Here is a 27,029-nt window from a genome sequence, read left to right as displayed (position 1 = left end):
CATTGAATGTAAAGTATATTTTTAAAGATTTTGGAGATGGAATAGTGAAGTAACATTAAAACCATTTCAGAGAGAAAAATGCACATATAGTTCTTTCAACAACTGGGAGCTGTGCTGCCTAACAGTCAATGACTCATTAAATTTAGTGGCATTTACCCACATTTATGAGAGGAAGAAGAGCTTCCCCGGTGAGATCTTCAGAGGAAATTTCTCCTGAGCACTGCCTCATGACTAGCTCTGGGAACAGAAAAATGATACAGGAGCAAAAGTATCTCCTACTTTTCCAGAAAAACTAAGACTTCGGAAATACACAGTCTTCTTAAAAAAAAAAAATAATGCCTATTGTGATGGCCTGCATGTATTTATGGGCACCACATGCCCGGTGCTGCAGAAGTCAGAAGAGGGTACAGGATCTCCTGGAGTTACAGGTAACTGGAAGCCATCATGTGCGTGCTCAGAATCCAACCTGGGTCATCTGCGAGTACTATGTGCTCTTAACCCCGGAAACCTTTCTCTGGTCCGTGAATGGTGATTTTTTTTCCCCCATTGCTACTTCTGCTGATTAAAAAGTGATCATGATAGCTCAGATTCAGACATTAAAAAGGGAAGTGATGGACTATCGCATGCTGCAGTTTTAACATTTGATATGTGAACAGAATTGCGCTTGACAGGAGGCCCTTTTGCCTTGTATGTATCGGTGGTATTCTTAGCACAGAGGCTCGCACAGACCTCCCCGCCTGTTATGAGATAGGCAGAGGGCACAATACACTGCACATCTGTTACCCCACTCACAGATACCAGTTCACCCCTTCTTTTGTTAGGCTATGGAGGTTATGTTTTTCTTAAACATCTTAGGTAATTCTCAAGCAAGAAGAGTCCCAGGATCACCTCTTGAGAAACACAGTTTTATTAGACAAATTTGGAACCAGTTAGAGCCTGTTAAAATATAAGGCGGTAAAAGTGTAGGCTCCACTTAACACCTCATACAGACCATTAGGCCAGTCCCAAAGGACAATACTTGAAACTTCCATGTGAGCAAAGGCACTGCATGCTAATTTTTTTCAATTATAAATAAAAATCGGCTGGGTGTTGAATAATTCATGGATTCCTGCAAAGCTGAATTTGAAAACATCAAGCTGGCAGCCCATGCCATCCAAGCCCACTCGTGGACAGCTGCCATGCACACATATCTGTTACTTTTTTTTTTTTTTTTTTTGGAGTCTCTCCACATGCTCTATTACTTGGCTTTCCACATTAGCAAGTCACACGAAACACAATCAACATCACAGAGGCCACAGCACAATTAAAGACAAAGATGAGGCATCTCTTGCTTGCTGGTACAGAAACCTGAAGGGAATAAGTTGTTGTTTTGTAATTATGGAAACCAATCCTGGGTAGAAATAAAGACAAATCTGATAATTGACTTACTGGAGGTCCCTTCAGAAATGTATATTCAATTTTCAATTAAGATAGTAGCTGATTATGGAACTTAAGAAATCAGTTGTAAAATGGTTACATTTTTACAAGTCAGTAGGATGAGAATGTTCAGAGTATTTGATTCCTTTGAGAAGACATTAGTTACTTGAGAAGATAGTGTATGCGTTATATACACTGGCATTTATAGGTGAGGTTTTGAAATGTCAATTTCTTCTCATTGAGCCAAGGGGAAAGTGTTGATTTATTACTCTGAATTTCACATATCATCCTTTCCAGAATGACTCAAGTGTGGTCCACTTTGGAGTCACTTGCTGAATAACTGTAAAATTTGAATAGTACTGGACCAACACAAAATAAAAGAAAAACAAATGTGCTATTTGACAGCTCAAATCTGAGTCATACTTGTTCCCAAAAGTCCTTTTTACTGGTGAATTTTACTACCTATTTTCATTCCCTTCAGATTTTGCTAATGTGGAGTGCAGCTTTTCATATTTCATTGCTTAAAAGAAACCCTGAACGCACCTCCTGAGTGCTCTGGTTCCCAGGGGCCTTCGACAGCCTGCTGGAATGAGAAAGCTCTGCTCTCAGCTGGCCTCAAAGTTGACTCTAGTCTGTGGAATTTGTGGATTCTGTCTCTGACTAGGATAGCATTGCCCCTCTCCTCAAGCTCTGCACCCTCTCTGGCGTCAGACCGACCGAGGTCCTTTTTCTGGACTACATTTGCAATCTCGGCTACGAGGTCGGACCCAGACTCTGTCTTTTCTGTAGGATTGTATTTGTGCACATGAACAACTTCTTCCCTTTCTCCTAGCAGCTTGGAAAGCAGTGAATAGAAATCACCTGTAGGGGGGAAGAGAAATAAAGAGGCAGAATGTTTATAAGACAGTAAAACGTACAAAATGTGGCGCCTTAGAAACATTGTCTCTTGATTGTGATAGAAAAACGCAGGGCTGCCTCTCACACTTTCACAAATAGGAGGGACAGAGGGATGGGAGGGACAGAAGAAGGGACAGAGAGAAGGGGAGAAGGAACTCAAACATCAGAAACATAATTTACATTTCATTTATATACTGTCTTCTCCCCGCTATTTCTCAGACTCTGACCATTAACGGATTAGCAGAAATAACACAAAATAATCCACATATAGTTGCATGCCATGTTTTCATCACTGGTTTTCACAGAGTAGATGAACTGATATGGAAATTGAGAATTTAGGAATCCATCAGGTTTTAAAACTAAAATAGCCACCCATGCATTAGAGAAGGCTACTATCACAACCAAACAATTTAAATTTGTCTTAAAAATCTGTTAAAGCATAAACTATAAGAAATCAAGTACTTTTTTCAAGAATACTTGTGAAACATAGCAATCTATTGGACATGTATATATGTGGCAAATGATAAACCAGTCTTAGGCTTTCCCTAGTAGCTACCGTAAGTAGTTCCAACTGTTCCTCTTAAGCAAGAAGTGAAGATTCTCCAGAAGAATTATTTTTTGATATAATAATCCTTTAAAAGCAGTGAAAAACAAAGAACACAAAAGGCAAAAACCCTGAAAATCATTAGCTAGGTTATCTGTCAATATCACTAGAACAAACTTGGGTAGGATCTTATGAAAACCATGCATAAACTGTGGTTAGATACAACATCTAAAGAAAGCCCATACAATATTTCAGTCGTCATCACCTATGTGGTCAACCCCCCTTTGCCTGCTATGTGAATAACGAACACACATGTGGGTCCCCTGGTAACCCTCAGGTCTTCCTGTTCTCAACACATTCTACAGGTTGGCTACTAGGAAGTCATGATTGTAGATTTTAATTACATCCACAGAAACACTGGTTAATATTTATAAAGCCGGTTCATGGCCACCAGAAGACAAAAAGTCATAAATGGTTCAGCTGTGATGCTGGCCACTCAAGAATATATTCTTAGGACATTCCTAAAAAGGATACAAAGTCTTTCCAAACTTATGCTAGCATAAGTTTGTAACTATAACTATTTGTAATATAATACTTTGTAACTATTTTATATAGTTACAAATACTCATGTCTTAACAATTCAAAGTAGGTTTGCAATTCTTGCCCATGAAATCAGCTGAACCCGGGTGAAACCTTCAATCAGAAAATAATCACTACCTTATGGGGCCATCTCTTTAAAGGCAACAAAACAAATCATGCCTCAACCCAACCAGTCAGGTCACAGTCACACTCTGCCTTGCAGAAGAAAGTTAATCCATTTCAGCTAAATTCTTTTTTCTCACAAAGTATAAACAGTTCATCACACTTCTGGAATGAGACAATGTTATTTCAAGGAGAGAAAAAACATTATTTCAAACTCAATCAATGTCATCGGGTTAATGTGAAAGAAGGAACACAGACTGACTGCTTGGCACAGCCCTTCTGCTGCTGCTGTAAGATACCAAATGCAAAACACCAACCTTCCTTGGAACCAGTCATCTAAAATCATCTCTGGGTCAGGGAAGCAAAATGTTAAAGCAACATGATAGGCTTGCTCGTACTGAACCGTGAAAACACAGCTCCAGACACCACTAGATGGCTGCCTCACTATCTCCCACATTTTTATGCAGGAACGGAAGAGCAGTCAATCTCTCGTTTCCTCTCTCTCCGCAGCTTCTGGATGGATGGGATCTTGAAATGGTAACCATCTTTCTTAGACACATTAAGGTCTCAACTTAGGAAACAGGTCTGATGACCACATTGCAAGGAAGAAATTGGCCAGAAAAGACTTTCTCCTATTGTGTAAAGTGTTTCTACTTTTGCAGATTGTTTTCTTCTGCTGTGTAGAAGTTGTTTAGTTGTATAAGCCCAACTGTCAGGTCCTGCTATTATTGCTCTAGCTGCTGAGTCATTCTGAGAACGTCCTTATCTATATTTATACATTGAGGTGTTTCACTCAAGCTTTCCTTTGCCATTTTCAGAATTTCTTATCTTCCATTAAGGTCTTTGATCCACTTTCAATTGATTTGGGTAAGAGCCAAGGATTAGTTTAATTCATCTACATATTGGCTATTCAGCTTTCTCAACAGTGTTTACTGAGGAGGCTCCAATGCATCTTTTTGACACCTTTGTGTTAGCAGTGGCTCTTTAGGAGGGGATTGGGCTGAAGGCATAGAAGGAAGGAGAAAGTGGAGGGAGGGGTGGGTTAAACAAAACTAAAGATACATGAGAAGGCTGTCTGGAAACCCACTACTTTGTAAGCTAATTAAGACCCATACTTTTAAAAGACATTTGAATTCAGATACCATGTATAGGTAGATAATGTTGCTCCCAGAAGTCACAGATTATTAAACAGAAATCCCAGAACCAGGCATAGGATACCTCCCTATGAACAGGTGTGTCAGGGCGGCTCTTGGGGGGTGTGTTGGGGGGGGGTGGCAGGCAGGCACTCAAAGCAATGGAGGCTCTTGCCCTGCTCTTGGTTGCTCATCCAGAATTAGAGGCTAAAAAATTATCATTGAAGACACTGTTCAAGTTGGCACTGAGCTGGAAACTTCTCTGCAGGCTAGCTTTCATGGTGCCAGGCCTTCTCCCTCAGGCAGTGGGAGTTGGTGATGTGAATCGCGGATCCCTTTCTGGATCAGGGTGGTGAGATAGTGTGCTGAGCATGTGCAGGCTACTAGGGAAACAAGGGCATTTACACCCACAGATCAGTGATGCTTCCTACAAGTGGTGGTTAATAAAGAGACTCGTAATATACAGGTAACTGTGATTGCAGACTGTTAGGAATGAGTCACCAACATTAACCTGCTCCATGGCTCAAAGGTCATTTCCGAGGAGGCAGAAGAGAGAATGTGAGAGCCAGTGCATGTGGAGGGCTGCTGCTTTGAAATGCTGTCTTGTGGTCATGACCACTGCCCTCCTGAACTCAGAGCAACTGTGGCTACTGTACAAGATGGAACCCCAACATTCCAGCATGAATAGGGAAAGCTCATGGTGTCTAATGTGGAGACGAGGAGCTATTATTTGCAGTTACTGGTATGGGTGAGAAGGAAGGAATTTTCTTCAGTGATGTAGCCACTGGTATGTCGGCCATGTTCAGTTAATAACAGCATACCTTTGATCATGGAAACAAGCCTAATTAGACTCAGTGGCTCTATAAAAAAAAAAAAAACCATGGGAAATGGGCATACAGAAGTGTTGGTATCTCTCAGGGTCCACCCTGGATATTCCCCCCTCATTCTCAGTGATCTTGCTCATTTACTGCTAAAGTTCTTACCTCCAGGAAAATTACACCTAAATCTACAGTTTTGCTAGCACCAAACTCACATGTGAAACTGGACTCTGAAGTCTAGAGAGAAGGCTCCTTGCACATGAGAGAAAACTGCTCTTCCAGACAACTTGAGTTCAATTCCCAGTACCAAATTGGTATGCTCACACATACCTGTAACTCCAGTGTCAGGGGATCTGAGTCCTTCTGATCTCTGAAGGCATCTGCACTCATGTGGACACACACACACACACACACACACACACACACACACACCACACATATACATGCATACACACACACATTAAAAAGAATATTTTAAAAATTCATGTGTTCTTAAAATTTCTACTTTGATGTCTTTTCATCAACATTGGAAACTTAACATGTCTAAATGAATTATTTTCCTGCTTTCCATTTTTATATCTTTTCATAACTATTCTCTCAATCTACTGAATTTGCCCTTCTCTGACTAGTTACTACAAAGTCCAAACTATGCTGTTTATGAACATCTTTTGCTTTCTGGCCGGAAGTACTCATCAGGGATTCCCATCATCTTCTGGCTGTCATGCTTAGAAACCTTTCCTCCCAACAGATCCCAGTCAGTCTGGACTTGAAGCCTATCATGATGCTGAAACTGGCCGGGAGTGGTGGCGCACGCCTTTAATCCCAGCACTCGAGAGGCAGAGGCAGGCAGATCGCTGTGAGTTCGAGGCCAGCATGGTCTACAAAGTGAGTCCAGGACAGCCAAGGCTACACAGAGAGACTCTGTCTTGAAAAACCAAAAAAAAAAAAAAAAAAAAAAAAAAAAAAAAAAAAAAAAAAAAAAACGATGCTGAAACTGCGCCCCCAACCCCCATCCCCCCAAACTGGGATGCCTTTAATATTTACACTAGGAAAGGCGTGGACAACCCTAGGGAAGCTGTTTGTTACCATATAGATAACAATCTTACAAGTAGCTTATAGACCACGAGCCAGTAGCTCTGTGTCTTGGGTTAGTATGACCTCATAACATTGCTGACCGCCTCAGATAATTGAACACATTTCCTCTCTGTCACACAGCCGTTACTATTCCCCTCACTCTCTGTGTGGACACTAAAGGCAATTCTATCTTGCCCACTGGTAGAAGGCTAAGCAGGGACTTATCTAAGTACACAGTCTTGCTGAGTTCCATTCCAATGGGGTTTGGGTACAATTGTGCCTCCTAAGTATTTACAGGTCAAACACTATTACTTTTTGCTAATCATTAATATGGTTGAAAAATTTTAATCAGATTATACTATCTCAGAATTCTATAGAAAGAAGTCCATTAGCAGACAGAAGCTATCTGGCCTCCAGAATGTGAGATAAATAAACCTCTTTAAAAATATAGTTATATTTTTTGGGTATTTTGTTACAGTAATAAAGCAGACAAATATACCTTTTAAATGATTCCCTGTACTGGATCCAGGGTCCTTTTCTTGCCTGTAGTGGCTATAAGACGCTTCCTATAACTTTACTTCCAATCTGCCAATCTACATTATTTTTCTTTTAAATTATCTTTCTTCCAATTTCAGAAGCCAGGTTTATTTTTTTAATGAAATCACTTTCTCTTTGTTCCAACCCTATTATTATAATGCGTGAAACTTGTAAACTAATTAGTGCATATTCACAACAGTAATTTTATAAAACGGAATTAAAGGATAATTACTAGTTTCCTTGTTATGAAAAAGTAGAAAAGTACATTGTTTTTCTCACCAGTTTTACTTACCACCATCAACATAACCTTTCATGCACAATCAACTTGTACATAATGTGCTAAAAACAATCTTTACACATTTAAATTAGCTCTGGGAATATAGAAATTATAATATATAATGTCAATAAATAAATAACTCCCCCTTTCTTGTCCTCTGCCATACCGTTCAGTGCGGTTCCTATCATGGGAGTATCCAATAAATGATTTTAGCATGAGAAGTGACTTTGCTTCTGTATCAGTAGATACAATGATTTTTTTCTTGATAATTTTATACTGCAGAGAAGTCTCATTCGTTCCTCTAACACCCACTAATACTTTAATTCCTGTGAATTGCACAGGCAGGTCTCTGACGTTAATTTCACTGTGTTCATTTGATATTTGGAAAACACAATTAAAGTGGCAACTAATGTGCTGAGAAAATGGGAGTGCACAGTACACTCAAATGTAAACACAACCTATCAAACTATGTTTCCAAGTCATGTGTGCTTGCATCAACTACCTAAGGGAGCAATGTGATTTTTTTTTCTATTTACTAGGAACCATTTACTATTCCCTGCTACCTGAAAAGAACTTCTCTTGCATAATTCCATAAACAAGGTGAGACTAAACTAAAATAAATGAAAACAGGCATTGAAAAAAAAAAGCATGAGCCATGAGGCCAGATGTAGTGGTTCACACCTGTAACCCCAGCTCTCAGCAGGTGGAGGCTGGGAGATTCCAGGCCTAGGTCAGCAATGGGGTAGAGAATGACACTTGTCTCAAAAAAAGCCCTCTCATAAGAGAGGGAAAAATATAGAAGAAAAGAAAAAAGGGTGGTATGAGTTTCTTTTAAAGAAAGATAATTGGATGAAAAACACAACTGCCTTAAACTTTTAGAAAATGTAAAATCTGAACTGTGGCAGATGGTTCATCTTTAAAAAAAAAAATGAGCAGGAGCAGGGGTTGGAGGGGTGGTTCAGCAGTCACCGGGACTGACTGCTCTTACAGGAGACGCAGGTTCGCTTCCCAGCACCCACAGCCACCCATATCCAAGGCATTCAACACCTCTGGCCTCTGTGGATTCTACACACAGGTGGTACACTTCATACATGCAGGCAAAACACCCATACGCATACACTAAAGAAATACAAATTTAAAATGACTAAGAACCTCATAGTGATTCTCTAGGATATAAATAACCATTTATTTATAAGTCACTGGAGCTTACTAAACACAGAGAACAGCCCCCATTACTGCTATGTGGCTTCTATAGCACACTATGAGGAAATATGCAGTCAGTGGCAGTTTAAGCACTGACAAGATATGCCAAGTAAACAGAAGGTTGTGTGGAATGGAAAAAAGGAAGTATTATTTTAAAAATAGTTTGATATTTTCTTTTATGATCCTGTTATCACTGACTTTCTCTATTGGCTTGACTTAATTTGGCTTATTGATTGTTTACTTGTTATTAACTCACACTATTTATTCTTCAGCTGTAGAGAAATAAGCATGAGATCATTATTCCCAGCTCAAGGCTTACAAAAGAAATGAATCTTATTACAGGAGATATTTGAGAAATATCGTATAGGAGGAGGCTCTTGCAATAACCGCGCATACAGATCTATATGGGAAGACAGCCATGTGATAAATGATCATCACAGCTGCCTATTTCGTTATTAGGGGACCAGTTTTAAACAGCATTCAGTAGCTTCCCAGAGGCTTGCGGGTATTTAGAATTGTGTTTGATAGATGAATTCAATAAATAAAGACTTATGAGTGGTTCATAAATCACCACAAACTGATACATTTTAACAAATGAGAGCACATTTAAAAAACTGCATTGTATTTAAAACCAGGCCAAATGGTAGTGAGAGTCCTTGGAATCAGCTAATAAGATGATATTGAAATCATGCGATTTTTGTAAGGAGATGCAAGGACTGTCTTGTTCTGAACAAGGCAAACAGATACACACTTCAGCCATCGCACCTGGGTGCGGCTCACTCCTCCTGCAGTTCACCAGCTCTTCCTCCAGGAGGCACTCCATCTACTGGGGCGGTTTTAATTTGCAACCCTGTTCCTTGATTTTGCTTATTTGATAAAACATGCCATGGTTAATTCATTTTTTTGTCATCATAAAACCACTCTGAAATTATTCTGTTCCACAGAAGGTGTCTAGTGGCTTTTAACTGTCTGGGGCCATGGAGTGTTTTCCCTCTACAAATTGTACTTTTGTCGTTTTTTTCCCTGTCTTGGGATTATAGCAGCTCCATCTGCCCTTTGAGTAGGAAGATTGATTACAGGACAGCACAAAGACCACAGGGAGAAGAGTTTTAAGTAAACCGAATAAACCATGTCTAAGGTCCTTTCTACGGCAAAAGAAGTGCTGTCCAGAGGAAAATGCATCATTTTAGGATGTGCTGGGACTGTGCACCTGAGCTTTCCATTCTGCCCTGAGTTGTAGGAAATGCTGAACCACACTGCTACAAGCAACACAATTTCAGAGCAACATCTGCACTCAGAATCTTAAGGAAAGCAATACTAAATTCCAAAGCTTCTCGATATACTTATACAGATTCTTGCTTGAGGCAAGTAAACTCTCATTTCTAAATAAGGTTGACAGAAACCCCAGGCTGTACAGAGTAAGACAAAATAAGGAAAACATAGAAAACATGCATTAGTTTCCCCAAAGTGTAAGCTGAGATAACATAACATATATGCATGTATACATATTTAAATATATATTTACTATATATATCATATACAGGTATTTCTTTGTACTATCAATCTTTTGTTTATTTATAGTTTGTATGGTTATTGTCTATAATAAATATTTAAAGGCTCAAAGTAAACATTATTTTAAAAAACTGCAGAATTTGTAACACCTTGTTAAGATGTTTTCAATTGTTGCATTTGAAGAGTAAACCTATTATGTCATAGTGACTCTTTGATGTCTCAGATATGACAACATCTGAGTCAGAGTCTGAGATCTGCTTGTCAAGGATGCTGTGGAGGGCCAGTGTGATAAGAGTAAGCACAGAGGCCACACCACATGGCTTCACATGACCCAGATGTCAGTTGGGAACAAGGTTAATAGCTAGCAATTTTAGTGGTAAGAATTTCCAAGAAAAGAAACAAAGTATTAGATGGACCTATGTTAAAAGTATAGTTTGAATTTAATAGGATTTCTTTTCCTCCATGTTAGAGACAAACTCTGATTGGTTAGTCAAGATGACCAGCAAGCCCCAGAGATCCTTCTGTCTCCACCCACTCAGTGCTAGAGTTACAAATGCATGCCCCCCTTTTATGTGGGTGCTGGAATACAAATTCAGATATTTAGTCATGCTTGCAATAGCTAGAGCTTTACCCATTGAGACATCGCCCAAGCCCCTGGATCTACATTTATAAACATTCCTCGTGCATTTTATCCTTGTTAACTTTATCCTTTCTAAAATACTTTTTTGTAGCTTTTTTTGGTTTGTTTTGTCTTCTTTTCTTTTTTCCTTTTTTTAAATTAATTTATTCAGATTACATCTAAATTTTTATCCCTTGCTTGTCTCTTCCTGTTCCTCCCTTCCTCCCTGTTTCATCCTGTTCCCCTCTCCTAGGTCTGTGACAGAAGGGGACCCTCCTCCCCCACCCTATGGTCACAGCCTATCAAGTCTCATCTTGGTAGCCTTCCTATTCTTCCTCTGAGTGCTACCAGGCCTCAAGGAGAAGTGGTCAAACACGGGGCACCAGAGTTTATGAAAAGACATTATTTATTACATATCATGTCCTTTCTCCACCTATTGGCTTTCTAGTGAATGCTGCATACATGCTTTTATATGTAGGTTTACGGATAAATTGTATATTACTATTTTACGTGTATGTGTAAATATATGTGTATGTTTGTAGATCTATCTGTATAGAACAACCTGGGGTCAGTACAAAGCTTGCCTTTGCGGACAGGGCCTTCATATTACAGCTCATTTTTTTTTTCTTGTTTCACAACTGTTCTGCTCCTTATCACACTCCAAGACTTTCTGTGGAAGCAAAATGGATGATATCTGTTGGCTTGTGACTAGCCATACAGAAATACTTTAGGCCTAATTTTTTTTAATTGAAGGTAAAAACATTGAAAGAGTTAATGCAATTTGGAGGAATAAATGGGTGCAAATTGGGCCCGACCAACAAATTAAGTTATGGGTTTAGTTTAAGGGCTTACTTTAAAAGTTATAAGACATGGGATAATTTATTTAAGTAATTACAGTCCTCCTATTATCTATTTGGTCAGCATGACTTCCTAGGGAATGAAATAAGTAGATATTTTGTGTAAACAAATGTCTCTTCAAGGAACCGGCTGCTCTACATTAATGAGTAGATTTGTCCTGTGCATTGTAAAGAAACAGACTGATGTCACTAGGAAATCTGATAATATGTGTGAATGTGCACATTTCTGTATCTCTACTTAAATATTCAGCTGGTGGCCTCCAGTGACCAGCAGGCTAACACAGACTACAGTGGCCCCTGGCCTGGTGCTGTGGGTCACTACTTCCCAGAACACTGCAGGGGATAATGGACACACGTGTTTCAACGTGTGAGCACCACAGCTCATTTTCTACAACTGGGACAGAATAATATTTCTTTCCAAGTTGTATTACTTTCCTTACAGTCTCTCTCTCTCTCTCTCTCTTTTCAGTTATAAATAGAAGAAAACAGAAACACTAGGAAAAATTTCCTCTGGAATTTCTAAGAGTCTAGGTACACTTAAAGCTTGATGCTATGAAACAAGGTGTAAACGCACAGCAGAACAGGAAGGTGTTTTATGGGACAACAGTGTACATACTGGGAACTTCCGAGATCCTAGTGATTAGAAAGGAAACCGATTTTCTCGTAAGGTCTCTAGGTTTTTAACATTGATCAACTAATTAACATCAAAAGGAAACAACAATCCAGCCTCAGATTACTTGTAAATTTCAGTATAGCTGAAGAGTGCTGTCCCATTGTGGTTTACGATGTCATAGCCTCAAACAGTTCTACTTCTAATACATGGAACACAGGGAGAATGATGTTGTCTTAACCCATCAGATGGCAACTTAACAGGAGACTATGATGGCACAGCAGCAGCAGCAGCAGACCATCCAGTTCTGCTGAGGCCACAGAAGATGCACGCTTAACTCTCACTTTCTTGTTGCTTAAAATACAAATATTGTTAGTAACATAAATGTTTAAATGGAAAAGTTCGCTGGATTTCAAAACCAGCCCAATGCTTGTTTCTCATAGGCTTTATTTGACCTTCTATAAACTATATCAAAAGTTTAAAATAGTAAACAAACTGAAGCAAAGACAGAAAAGCCTAACAGGACTAAATTACGCTAATAAATTTTTGTTTCATGTCTAAGAGCAATAAGTGACCGCTTTCTTATAACTGAATTGTGCACCACATAAGAATAGCAATGTCGTAGTTTGGCTGCCTGCTTTGATAAGGAGTACTTTGACAGGCCGATTACAGAAGGTAGTATACATACCCTGCTCCAATACCTCTTCCTCTCCCCGTTTTGGCTGCGGTATTAAAGCGCTCTTATCTTTGTTTTTTGTTTCTGAAAAGGATCAAAGAAGTTGTCATGAATTATCAGCATATATTACATACTTGGGATTCTACCATCAAAACGGCAGGAGCTCATGTTCATTTACATTATCAAGAACTTCATGGTAGATGTACTCTCACTCCCAACCTTCTCCCACCCCCAGTATAACTATCAGTTACCTGGCTTGGGACATAACCAGGCCAACTGTTGTTGTTGGTTTTTTTTTTTTTTTTTTTTTTTTACTTTTGGGAACACATAAATTACAGAGCACTAAAATGTTTCATATTTATCTTTAAATTGATACATTTAAGGCAGTTTTAAAAATATAAGTTTATATTCTCTAAATATATTAACATCCTAATAAGTGACATGATTACTAATTGCCCTGGCATTTGGTGGTTGAGTTTATAAAACTCCATAAAGTCTCAGTATACTTTGTGGAGCAAGACAGAGTGTGTGGTTTGGAATTTTATTTTATTTTTTGGTTTGGGATTTTAAACTGAAGGAATGACAGTTGAGTGCGACCATTCTGCAGATGAACAGTAAGCTAAAGCATGGGTCTGAGACTCAAGGCCCAAGAGCAAAGACCAAGAATGCCAAGAATTACTTTTTTCCTTGAAAAGGCACATTATACAGATATGGCTGAGGATGCTAAGCATGTAGGGTGCGGTACAACGTTTAAGTCATGGAAGTCATTTCTGCCTATGGAAGGATTGAGGTAAGGGAAGTGACAACAACAGAACTTATATGAAGAAAGGTTTACATTGATGGGACTGGCCACAGAAGTAACAGTTTTTTAATTCCTGGCTCACATTTGACCCGTGTGTGTGTGTGTGTGTGTGTGTGTGTGTGTGTGTGTGTGTGTGTGCAGGCCAGAGCTTGAATACAGGTGTCTTGCTTAAGCATTCTCTATGATAGGTTTTGAGATGGAGTAGCTCATAGAACCTAGAGCTGGCTCATTCAGCTGGACGGGCTGGTCAGCAAAGTTCAGATATCCATTGTTTGCACCTCTGCAGGGCTAGGGCTACTGACCCGTGAGCAAACTTAGGTACTATGCTTGCATGGTAAGCATTCTTCCTACTGAGCCATCTCTCAAGCCCCCTTTTCTGTTTGTGTTCCCCCTGCCCGAATCTGTACATGAAAAAAAATGTGTGTGTGTATTCATTCATTGATTATGTGTATTTATATTCATGTGTGTGTGGATATGGATGTTTCTACACATGAGTATGCATGTTTGTGGAGGCCAGATGTCAATCCGGATATCTTTCTGAATTACTGTTACTTTTGCAAACAGGGTCTTCTACTGAATCAGGAGCTCAGCGATTTGTTCATGCTGGGTGGTGGCCAGGAGAGCTTTAGGTTCCTTCTGCCTCTGGCTCCCTAGTGTGCCACCAGGATTACAGATGTGTGCCCCTAACATTATAGATGTGTGTCACTGTGCTTAGCCTTTACACTGGTGCTGGGGACGTGAACTCAGGGCCTCATGCTTTTGTGCCGAGCACGGTATCAGCTGAGCCACTTCCCCAGTGCCTTCTTTTACTGCTTTGATGGAGATATGTCAGGGAGTAGAGATTATATGAAAAAGAAAGAGGAAATAAGGGTATGTGTACATAGTGATTGGCTAAAGAGGCTACAATAATTTTAGATTAATCATGAAGTTACACAAGACACAAATGAAAATACAGAGCACAGAACCATAGGGTACTCTATGGTAAACATCGCACTCACCTTTGTGGTGTCCATGCATCATCACCATATCAGACTTTATAGGAATTGGAATATTGGCCTCTGCTGGTATAGTTCTGAACATGTCTGAGGCCACGTTCAGTGTGCAGGTCATGAAGGAAACTGCGTACTTGGCTTCCATGTAATACATAATGTATAAGTTGCACATTTCATCACTAGATGTGCCACTGTAGGGGGAATAAAGTAGACAGAACATATAAACTGTTCATATAAAACATGTCCTTAGTGCAAGAAAAATGCAACCTGTAAGACTGCCAACGATGGACTCAAAAGCGAACGAAAAACTGCATCTATTTTATATTTTTCATTAAAACCTAACACAGACTCCAACACAAAGGTATATTTCCCTCTCACACTGAAATATTGGTCTTTGGTTACTCTGTGGCCATCACCCAGTGCCCAGATGAAAATGGTATCTAAGTAGCTCAGGGATACAGTTATTCTTCCTTCCTAAATCCTTTTGTTCTTCATTTACCTGCCGTGTTATAAAGCCCATAAATAAACCAATCACATTTTTAATAAATTACATCGTATACTTGATGGTGGTGCCATGGCTAGTTCTGAGTATCAACTTGCAACAATCTAGATCCATCTGGTAGTCTATCATCATCTCTGTTGCTTGGAAGAAAGCATTCTGGCCAAAAGCAAAGCCTGGGAGGAGAGGGTGTGTTTAAGCTTAGCGGTGACAGTCCATCCTTAATGGATGTCAGGGCCGAGGCTCAAGGAGGAACGTGAAGCAGTAATGGTGTGGGGACACAATCTTCTGGCTCATTTGCAGGATCAAGCTTAGGTAACTTCCTTCGAAGCCCAGTGCCAGCAGCCTAGAGATGGTGGACTGGGCTCTCCTACATCAACTAAGAATCAAGGACATTCCCCAAATGCAAGATGCTAGACTAGTCTGATCTGTGCCATCATCCAATTGAGACTCCACTCTCAGATGACTATAGCCTGTATCACGTGGATAGTCAAAACTAAGTCAGACGTCTGGGAAAGGATGCGAACTTCAATGAGAATGATCTAGATAATATTCACTGTGGGCTTGACTGTGGGGGATTGGCTGATTTAACTGACTTGGGAAGAACCTGTCTGACATTAGTGGTACCCTCCCTGGGCTTGGGCCCTGAGCTAAAAGAGGTTGAGTTGAGCACAGATGCATTCGCCTTCTCTCTGCTCTTGACTGTGGGTGTCACAAACGGCGTCACTTTCCACCTGCCTTTACGTTGCTGCAATGGTGGTCTGCAGCTTGCACTCGGGAGTGGATGAACTTGTTCTTCCTTGAGCTGTTTTTTTTTTTTTTTAAAGTCAGGGTATGCTATCAAACAAGCAGAAACGCAAGTAGAACAGATGGCAAAGCTTAAAACACTTCAATAGGGACATCACGCATTATTTGCAAGTACCCTGACCGTCCAGTATCTAGAAGCTTGTTTTGGATTCACTGCCTCCTTTTTATAGTGATGGGCCACCTAAAGCATCCTAAGTATAATCCCTGATATGTGACATTGCACCTAGAGTGAGGTAGCAAAGAAGGAAAAGAATGGCCAGCAGAGATTGCCAGGGAAGTCTGACTAACAGCTTCTAAGGGGTACACATCATACCCAGGGAGTACTGTACAGCCGACAGATAATGCTAAGTATAGATGTTTAAAACAACGAAAGAGCCACGTCCAAGAAAACAGTTATAGAAATAACACCTGATCCTTTACAAAGCATGCTCCCTTCCCCAGTCAACACAGTCTACCAGGTATTTATGTCCCTTGGTGGTAATTAAGGAGGTTTGTAGCCACACACTTTGCAAGGCTTGTACAGCAACTTAGTTCTAGAAAAACAACATTTCCTTTTAGTTATTAGTTGTAACAATTTTTAGCAAGCCTAATCAAAATCCAGCTTTCTAAAGTAGACTGTTTGCTCTGGAGAATTTCATCAGTGTTGATTTTTCCAGCAGTGCCATGCAGCAATCAATTCCTTTCCATAGCAACATAGATGACATCAGCAAGAAAAGAGGGAAAAACCTTTTCCAAATAGGATGTGATTCCTGTAAACTGTGAAAATGGATGGCCCCTATGAGGCCTCAGGATTTGGTTCTTGCAATGAGGACAGACTCTGGTTATCCTTCAGAAATCATTTGGCTTCATACTACAAATCTGATAAATGTCATTTTAACAGCCTTTTCCATGAAATAAAAGCAAATGGTGAAGTGAAGCAACCCCAAAACAACACCTGCTCACTATGCATTTCTTTATAGTGTCAAAACACCATCCAAACTTTCTATGTGGCAGTTTTAGGGCTGGTCAAAAATTTGTGTGCTCTACAGGGACCAAGTGGTGCCATAGAACAGGACACGGCAGAAGGAAGCCTTTGGTTTTCACATGCTTGCCCTCACTCGTGAAGAGAGGTTCACCTCTGATGTGGAGCCATTCCTTCACCAGCACTGGAACCTATTCCGAGGCATACTGAAGACAAGCAGAAACACCTAGCCTTGTAGAATGAACAACTCTCACATTCTTGGACTTTCCATCAGCAGGCAAACATTGTTGAACTAGATGGGCTGCAGCCTTGTAAGCCTTTGCAATAAATTTCCTTTTAACACACATAGATTCATTCTAGAAGCTCTGTCCTCTAGAGAACTCTGTCTAACCGAAGACCCATAATTCCCAGTGAAATAGATATACTAAAGCCTGGAAACAACAATAACAAAAAGCAAGGGCCAGATGGGTTCAGCACAGAAATCTATCGGACCTTCAAAGGAAAAGTAATGCTGCTACTCCTCAACTTTTCCCACAAAACAGAAACTGAAGGAATTCTTTTTATGAAGCCACTATTACTGTGATACCAAAACCTCATAAAGATTATACAAAAAAGAAGACTATTTATCAATATCCTTATGAAAACAAGTGCAAAAATTCTCAATAAAATACATGTAAACCAAATCCTATAACACATCAAAAAGATTATCCACCATGATCAAGTTGGCTTCATTGCAGAGATGCAGGGATGGTTCAACAGTTAAATCAATAAATGTAATCGACCACATAGACAAACTGAAAGATAAAACCCATGGTGTTAGATGCAGAAAAGGCCTTTGACAAAATTCAGTGCCTCTTCATAATTAAAGTCCTAGAGAGACCAGGGTTATGTACTCGTTAGGGTTACTATTGCTGTGATGAAACACCATGACCAAAAGCAAGTTGGAGAAGGAAGAGTTTATTTAACTTACACTTCCTCATCATAGTTCATCATCAAAGGAAGTCAAGGCAGGATCTTAAATGGGACAGAAGTCTGGAGGCAGGAGCTGATGCAGAGGCCATGGAGGGGTGCTGTTTACTGGCTTACTTCACATGACTTGCTCAGCCTGTGTTCTGATAGAACCCAGGACCACTAGCACAGGTGGCACCACCCACAATAGGCTGGGCCCTCCCCATCAATCACTAATGAAGTAAGTGCCCTACAGGCCTGCTTACAACCTAATTTTGCAAAGGCATTTTCTCAACCGAGGCTGCTTCCTCTCCAAAGATTCTACCTTTTGTCAAGTTGATATAAAGCTGGCCACTACAGGACACAAGAAATATATCCCAAGATGATGAAGACATGGTACAGGAAGCTCACAGCTAACTCCAATCTCAAAGAGAGAGAGACTCAGCGTCTTCCTTAAAACCAGGAACAAGACCAGGTTGTCCACTCTCCCCACATCTATTCAATAGCTGGAGTAATAAGACAACTGAAGGATATCAATTGTATATAAGCAGGAAAGGAAGAAGTCCAAGTATCTTTATTTGCAGACAATATGATTTTATACACAAACAGTAATCAATATGGGAACAAGGGACTGAACTGTGAAATGTTTGCTAAATATAATTATCAGCCCATACGGCGATAAGGAAAATAATTTACTCCTGTTACCAGGAACAAATCAGTGGTAGCGATTGATAAATGTTAGACTATGAAGTAAGAAAGTAGCATAAACTAAAATAATTTTACACTAATATGGAGGCAAGGAGAACAATGACCAGTTTAAAAGTTATGTGTGGAAAAGTACAAGGTCGCACATTTGAAAAATGCATTTGGTTGTAGGTTTTCCTCCCATATCCATGACTTACTAGCTCTGAGAAGTCAGCTAGGTTTCCACTACCAAGCACGGTTTCCCTCCCGTTGAGTGGGTCTTCAGTCCAATGAGAGAGACAAAATACGTGTGCAACCACAAGACCCTTACAGTTGTCATGCTGTGCACGCCACTGCAGTTCATAGTCATTGTAGCGGGGTGCCACTGAGTCAATGCAACCCCTAGTAATAACCTATACATTTGTTTCTTATACACACAGGCAAGTGTAACCTTTCCCCTCACTAAGGGACAGATGGAGACCACAAGAGAAGACCAATCAAAATGCAGAGCATCAGATCCCAGTCCATCTGAATCATTTACCAATCACTGTTGCAGCTAAGGCTCCAAGTACATTGCAGAAGAGGGGTCAAGAAGAACATAAGCTAACTAGAAGGTCAGGTGTGAGATGGTGTCTCCTAAGAATGTCAGAGGCTCCACCCATTACAGTCTCATCAATATGACTGCCCAAACATGAGCTGAACATGGACAGAAATATACATGGCAAACAGGATGGGGAAAAAATCCATGGGGCATCAATTCTATGTAAAGAACTACTGTAGAGGAGTAAGGAATGCTGACACTTGGAGTAATAGTCATCCCTAGGGAAGAGTGTACCACTTGGTTATCCAATACCAAGTGGTCAGACATAAGATCATATATTCAAGTTACATTTCACAGATGGAGCAGGTTGCATTTATGAATATATATGTACATACATATATGCAGGCAATAACCAAATGAAAAAAGAAGCCAGGAATTTGAAAAAGAGCAAGCATGGGTATATGGAAGAGATTAAAGGCAAGGGAGAAATGTTGTAATTTTATAATCTCAAAAATAAAGCAAGCAAAAATAAGAAAATGCATATGGTTAAGTATTTTAAAATAATATAATACTTTGTTCTTTATTCCTTAATATCATTATTTATTATTTTAGTAAAATTTAAAAAATAAAATATAATGTAGCAATTTCCAACATGAATTATCTTACCATATATTTCCTTGAAAAAATTTACACATAAAAATATAAAAATGCATATATTGTACATGTATGTGCTTATACAGCACACATATCTATTCACATGGTACACTAATATAATTAATAGCATGCATTCATCAGGAAGACATATAAACATGCTCATCTTTAAGCATGTGGTTCTGTGAGAAATAATATTCTGCTCACCAGCAGAGTTCATTTGACGTACTGACTCTGGGATGCAAAAATGAGTTGTCAAATAAATGATAAACATTGGTTGTCGTAAGGAAAATTTCGGTGGAAAGGCTGAATACAAAGAAACACACTTAATTCCTATCTACCACCAACTGGCCTTGTAGTCTAGGGAGCAGAGCTCCTCCTCCTGTTTGACAGGAGCCCAGCCCATGCAGAGGATGAGTAAAACTCAGGCTGTAGCAGCAGACCCACACCTGGTTAGTGTTATTCCACAACAATCATTCCTGGCTCCCCCACTCCCACTTAAAAAAAAAAAAAACAGCAAACAACAACCCAAACCCAGGACTTTAAATCACAAGGACTGCTTTCTGCATTCCTGGGGCGGGTGGGGAGTATTTTGACACGCAGACCATTATTTTCCAGCGGCTCATGTGAATAGTTACTCACATGGAGAAGTAGTGGTGGAGCAAGGCTGTGCTTGCATGTCTGCCCAGGCCCCTGTCTGTTTAAACATTCCCAAATGCCAATGTGTTCTCTAAAATGATGAGTGTGGGTACCAGCACTAATCCTATATTACTGCGCTGCACTTATTTCACAATCAAGTGCCCGCACCATAATTTCTCCTTTACACTAAGCACACTTAATATGAGTAGCTTTAAATCTGATGTGCTTTAGTGAGCCTGGAAGGAAAGAACACCTCGAAACGAGTGGGGAATGATGAAGAACAACCCTGCTGACTAACTAACTGCCCGTCGTCTTTCATGTTCTAATGCGCTGGCTCTGATACACCACGCTGCTGGATGGTGAGTTAGTCCAAACGCACATGCCTTCTGTGGTGTTTATGAAAAGTATTTATCTGTATTTACATATCTACCATTAATCTCCGTGTCACAGAAGCTTTAACAGAAAGGTACCAAATGGAGACTGGAGAAAGTGGCAGGTGTTCTCAAATGGATCATTAGAAACCTCTCCAGTCCATGGGTCGTGCTTAGGTTATAGGCAGTGACACTCTGCAAGCTAATGGTTGTTTCTCCCTAGTCCTGTTTCTTACAGTCAGCAGAAGCTAGGTTTCGGTACAAACACAACGGGCCGTACACACTTGGGAAATTAATATGAAATGTCAGAGAATTTGTCTTATCGAAGTTACATCCTTTTAAAGATATACAATAAGGGGTAATACTGTACTTGCAAATACTGTACTTTAAAATGTTAATTAATAAAGAGATATGAGGTAGAAAGGAGACTATTTTGGAAGGGAGTTGGGACTGGAGAAGACGGGAGGCAAGAAGACAAAGTAGCATAGGGTGACTATGAATAGAGTATATTATATGCATATACAAAATGTCATAATCCAGAGGAAGGATAGCAGGTTACCAAGAAGAGACTTGATACCCTATGAGCATATACAGGGGGAGGAGGTCTCCCTCAGTCACAGTCATAGGGGAGGGGAGTAAGGGGAAAATGGGAGGGAGGGAGGAATGGGAGAATATAAGGGATGGGATAACAACTGAGATGTAATATGAATAAATTAATAAAATATATTACAAATAAAATGTCATAATCAACTTTCATTATTTAGTTTATGATGAGATAACAGTGAAAAGTAAGTTAACATGGCAATGAAAGTTCTGTATTTGTTTTGTATAAATATCTTCTATTCATTGTCACATTCTCTTCTGCTCATATTCTCAAGAAATAACACATTCAAGGTGAAAATATGACTAATAAAATGATCAAATAGGTAAATGCTACCTAATAATCCTCAGGATTTAGATATTTTACTCTAAAAACTTTTGGGTGATTAGCTGACTTAATTAGCTCAATTGACTGCTTAAATAGATTCTAATTGTTTGAACCTGACTAAACATTTTAAATTAATTTAGAGAAGTCTCACTGAACGTGAAATCTGCACCACTATGCAGCATATCAGGTTCACTGGAACAATGTTCTAGCGTATACTTTGTGCAGCCTTCTCTAAGATACATTATTTTATGATTTCAGATAAATACACATTTATATGTAACATTTTATCCTTAAGTATATTGGTTAGGTGATCTAGACTTAAATGCAGCTGTTTAAAATGTACATTTAACATTACTTTTGATTAATGAAGCTTAATTAGTTACGTTTATTAGGAACAACATGATGTTTTAGCATGTGCATACAACAAAGAATAATTAAATTACTTTAGTATATCTAGCACCTTTCATGACTACCACTTCTTAATAGTCAAGCACTTGCAATTTATTTATTTTTTTAAAAACACATTATATATAGTCACTTTGTTGTCTAACAGAAAATAAAAATGTATTTTCATGTTCTTTTAAAAAAAGTCCATCCTTTAGTCAGCAATTCTCCTCATTCCTACTTTATTCCATCTAACTCTGACCCCCGCTGACCTTTGTTCTAACTCTTTAGTTCAGCACTTTTACACTGCATATATACAAGTAAGATCACTGGCCTGACAAGATGGCTCAGTGCATAAAGGCACCTGCCAACAACCTTAAGGATTTGAGTTCGATCCCTGAGACCCACAGAGCAGAAGGAAAGAACCAACTCCTCCCAGTGGCCCTCTGACTTCCACACATATGCTGTAGGACACAGATGTTTGTGAGGTATACACACGCACGCACACACACACACACACACACACACACACACATAAATGTAGTATTTTTTAAAAGGAATATCATTCAGTATTTCTCTGCATGGCTTATTTTACTTAGCACAAAGACAGATTCATCCATGCAACAAATTGGTTTACCTTTTTTCTTTTAAAGGCGGAACAGTATCCTATTGTGTAACACGCCATATTTTCTTTTTCTATTCACTCATGATAGACATGCAGGTTGGTAATCAACCTATTTTTGTTTTGTTTGGAGACATTATTTTCCTACAAAGTCAAGTCAGACCCAAGGTTGGCTTTGAACTCACCAGATAGCCCGGAAAGATCTCAAACCTGTAATCGATCGTCCTGTTTCAGCCTCCAAAGAGCTGGGACAACAGGTAGGCACCACCATGCCTGGATCTATTTCTCAATGGCAATATATTGAAATGAATCTCTAAAATGAAATTTAAGTCTCCATTTTTCAATATAAATTATTTTATTTTTTCTTTAATAAAATATTTGAAATAAATGTAAAGTAATATAATACAATTTCATACTTTTATTACCTAAACACTTTCTTTTTTATTAAGTCTCCATTTTTAAAGTCTCTTTTGACAGTTAATTAGAATTGGTTCATCTAAGCCAAATTCTCTCTGTTCTTAAAATCATAAGACAACAGGAATTTAACTTGGCTGCTGTGAAATATTACTTAGCTGAAAATGCTCCTAGGGGGCCAAAGCCAACTTGGTTTCAGGGTGGTATAGGGCAAACTTCTTCCAAAGTCTAGGTGATAATTCTCTAAGAACGTCAAGGGGCCCCCAACTAGCCTGAAGCAACTATGTATGATGTGCACCTGACTGCTTCAAGCTGTGGGTCAGACCTACATCCAGTGAGCTTGGCTGCCTAAATATGTATGTGCTAGCTGGGAGGAGGGAGAGAGGGAGGGAGGTTTACTGAGTATAAGTTAATAAGAAATCATTTTTTCTGTTTACATTTTCATCTGTCATCCTATAGTAATCTATGGAGACACCTGTTAATGTACAAAACAGAAACACTGCGGCCAGCATCTTTCTAAGTTTTTTCCTTTTTCTTTCTTTCTTTCTTTCTTTCTTTCTTTCTTTCTTTCTTTGTTTCTTTCTTTCTTTTCCTTTTTTTTTTTTTTTGTTTTGTTTTTGATTTTGTCTTGAGACAGTGTTTCTCTGTGGAGCCTTGGCTGTCATTGACTCGCTTTGTAGACCAGGCTGGTTTTGAACTCACAGAGATCCACCTATTTCTGCCTCCCTGAGTGTTGGGATTACAGGCATGTGTCACTGAGCCTGGCTCTCTTTCTAAATTTAAAAGGCACAGTAAGCACTATAGGCATGCAACACTATAATAAAAAATCTTACCCAGGTTTAGATTTCTGCAAACTTGTCTTATTAGTTTATCATTCTTCTGGGAAAATGTATCAGTAGTATAAATTAAATATTCAAAATATACACTCATTCAATAACTTAATTTCCTATAATCCTTTCTACTTTAATTATATTAAAAATAGTATTTGCTTTATCTCCCAAGAAAGCTACAAAAGAATAGAGTACTGTCATCATTTTTGGGTATTATTTTAAAGCAAGGTGTACAATTTTAAAAGACAAGAATTCTGTACTCATGAATCAGAAAGATGTCCCTGGAGGCCACTCCAGTTCCTTCTTCTGGCACTATAACAAGCCATTAATGTCTATGGCAGAAATTACCTCAGAGAGGAAACTCCAAGGACACAATCTGGCCAAGGCTATAATTATGCCCCTTACCTAAACTGTTAAGGTCCTCGAGGCTAAAATCTTCTACTGCCTCACACTTTAGGTTGCGCATCAATACATGCAAAGCTCTGAAAGTGTCGGTTTTGAACTACATCTTTTACTTACGGAGAAGGTTAACAAAACAACCCCCCGGTATTTAACTACCATTCCTGTGGCCCCACAAGAGCACAGAGCAGAGAGCAGCTGACCAATAGGCCCTGGGTCACTTTACCTCCAGTGTCAAAGACTGACCCAGTGTGAGTGGCTGTCCCCTCTTTCCCCTGTGGCTGTCTCTAGTTGTCAAGCCTCCCCGTTAATGATCAATCTTTCTTACGATATGTCAATAATGCTATTGCTTTTCTCCAGGCTCCTCCAAAAATTTAAGAAACGTTATACAATAGGAAGGCTGTTGGAAAGCTTCTCTAGTATAAATTGATAGTGTTTTCCCATTAAGATGAAAACCCATCTTAGAGTGACATGAAAAGTCCATCAAATGCTCCTCTGTCCTTTCTCTTTCCCTTCCAGGGTGGTTCCTGGTTGGCAGTTGCCACTCTTCTGATAAGCCTCTTTCTGTATCAACTTTACTTTCTGTAACTTCTCTCTCACTTCCACGCAGACTCAGGAAGTATCTTTGAACTGATTTCAACATGGAAATGAGGCACCTGCCTTTTTTGTAACAGGAAGCCTAAGAAAAATTCCCTTTCATTTGATATTTCTAATCTATTTCAAAAAAGAGTCCTGATGCTTTAGAAATTGTCAATATAGTTTATGACATGAATTAAAATTATTTGAAGGAGCTTTGGCATTTTCAAAAGTGGTTACACGTCTTGACATCTCTTATTGGAAAGGGAATGCACGCCATCCCCGCCCAGTAGACAAGCAACTGATAATTACAGACTTGAAATCAGCTGTAGCACACGGAAAGAACCATGGGTCTGAGGATTAGTTTGCTTAATCTTAAAAGAAGGGCAAAAGGACTCTTGTGAAAAGAAATGTTCACGATCATCTTAATTTCTTTACTAAGACAAGTCCAAAGAGGAAACAGGGTCTTGCAGTAACTGTAATATGCAAAGCAAGAAGAAGGCAGGAAGAAATGTAGGAAAAAGTGAGGCCATTTTCTAGGACTTTTCTAAATCATTCAGTTAGGGAGTGATAGAATGCTAGTTTGTTATGCTTTATCATGATAGCAAACACGTGTATAATTCATCCACAGAGATGCCTGTTACCTACAACCATGGCTTAACTTGATATGCTCTCTTTGAATAGGGGGAGTGCAGAATCTTACCCGATGTGGGTGGCTTCCGTCCTTCCTTCACCAGTGAACACACACCTTGCTGCCAGTATATCACCAAAGGTAACTTCTACAGGGTGTTCCACAGGGTAGAAAGCCTGCCCAGAAGACAAGTACATCAATTCAGTAAAATCCCTACTATTACTACTACTATCTCCTAGAACTACATGTTTGACTAATGTGAGGCTTGGAGCATTGTGGGTAGAAAGGATGAAGACAGACACATGGATAGCTCCCCCGTTCCTTTCACAAGTAATTGCAAGATAAAATGAGTTCCCCTTTAACTCATCAATTCCACATTATACCACAGGTGCCAAATAAACAAACACTATAAAGCATGCCACCCCCAGTAAGACTGGGAGAAGAACTTTCTGAAATAGAAACGACAGGGTGGAAAATCCTATCGCCCTAAGATGACTCCTAAGGACGTTACTGTGCCGTGGATCCCTGCATCTCTCAACCTCCATCAAAATGCTCTGTCTTGCGCAGATGCCAATTCACAGAGCTCCCAGCTAATCAGCAAGCAGAGAGAAGACAGCTTGGAATGCTCAGCCCTAAATGGGGCGTCCAGATCACACCAGACCTCCTCAGAAGAGAGTGCAGAAGACTAACTGCCAGAGGTGCTGGATGACTTCAAGTTGCACAATAGGAAGTGACAGCATGAACAAGGGCCTGTGCAAGCTCAAGGCAGAATGTTCTGGAATGGAGGTGGGGGAGGTGCCAGGAAGTCCCTCCACTAACTGAGGACTGTCAGTGGATGGCCCACTCAGAAATGCAGTCAGCAACATAAATGGGACTCCACAGGAACTTGAAGTTGGGTGCCTGGGAAGGTTGGTGGATTTGTGGGGAGGGTTGGGCATGATCAAAGTAAATGATATCAAATTCTCATAGAATTCATAAAAATACTTCTTAGAAAAAAGAAAAGCACTGCCATCACATTGCGAGACCTGATAAGGAAAACATCAAACAGGGAGTTTCAAATAGGAATTTATATTACATAGATACCATGAAAACAGGGTCAGAGACTTTTGGATCCTAGGAAAATTCACGAAAGACTTACATAAGGAATTAAAAGGAATTTACTTCCTCTTGGGATTAAATTAGACTCTACACACCTGTGGCAGCTGGGGGCTCTGGCGCCCAATCAACGTCCACTGTCCATTTCTTACTCTGTATCCGCTCACGACCTTACCTTAATGAACACAAATCAGAATCGTGCAATGTAACAAACTACTAGAAAAGCAAAAGACACACTTAACATTTACCTCCTTTTCAAAAAATAAAGCCTAACTATTCAAGGTACAGAATTCAAAGTACTGACTATCTTAACGAAATCATGATGAAGCAGCATAAAAGTTCAAGGAATTTGATGAAATGCTCTTAAGGCCAAGTATAAT

The 27,029-nt window shown here is 39.5% G+C and overlaps 1 protein-coding gene across 11 annotated transcripts in view; it reads right to left on the bottom strand.

Annotated features, from left to right (window-relative positions):
• Nucleotides 1-27,029, bottom strand: part of PAM (peptidylglycine alpha-amidating monooxygenase) — a 278,579-nt gene that overhangs the window by 44,149 nt on the left and 207,401 nt on the right. For 6 of the 11 annotated variants that reach the window (XM_084780124.1, XM_084780128.1, XM_084780127.1 and 3 more), the window contains exons 11-15: nucleotides 26,748-26,824; nucleotides 25,627-25,730; nucleotides 14,676-14,860; nucleotides 12,888-12,959; nucleotides 1,960-2,277 (exon numbers count right to left, since the gene is read on the bottom strand). In XM_084780124.1, coding sequence (XP_084636250.1) covers nucleotides 1,960-2,277; nucleotides 12,888-12,959; nucleotides 14,676-14,860; nucleotides 25,627-25,730; nucleotides 26,748-26,824 — 756 coding nt within the window. The remainder of the gene's footprint in view (nucleotides 1-1,959; nucleotides 2,278-12,887; nucleotides 12,960-14,675; nucleotides 14,861-25,626; nucleotides 25,731-26,747; nucleotides 26,825-27,029) is intronic. The other 5 variants (XM_084780132.1, XM_084780134.1, XM_084780133.1 and 2 more) reach the window with 1 other exon arrangement.

Source organism: Acomys minous (genome assembly GCF_964271855.1).
Source record: "Acomys minous genome assembly, chromosome: 4".
Classification (NCBI taxonomy): Eukaryota; Metazoa; Chordata; class Mammalia; order Rodentia; family Muridae; genus Acomys; species Acomys minous.
Note: the sequence above shows the minus strand (reverse complement) of the source record. Positions and strands in the feature narration are given on the sequence as shown.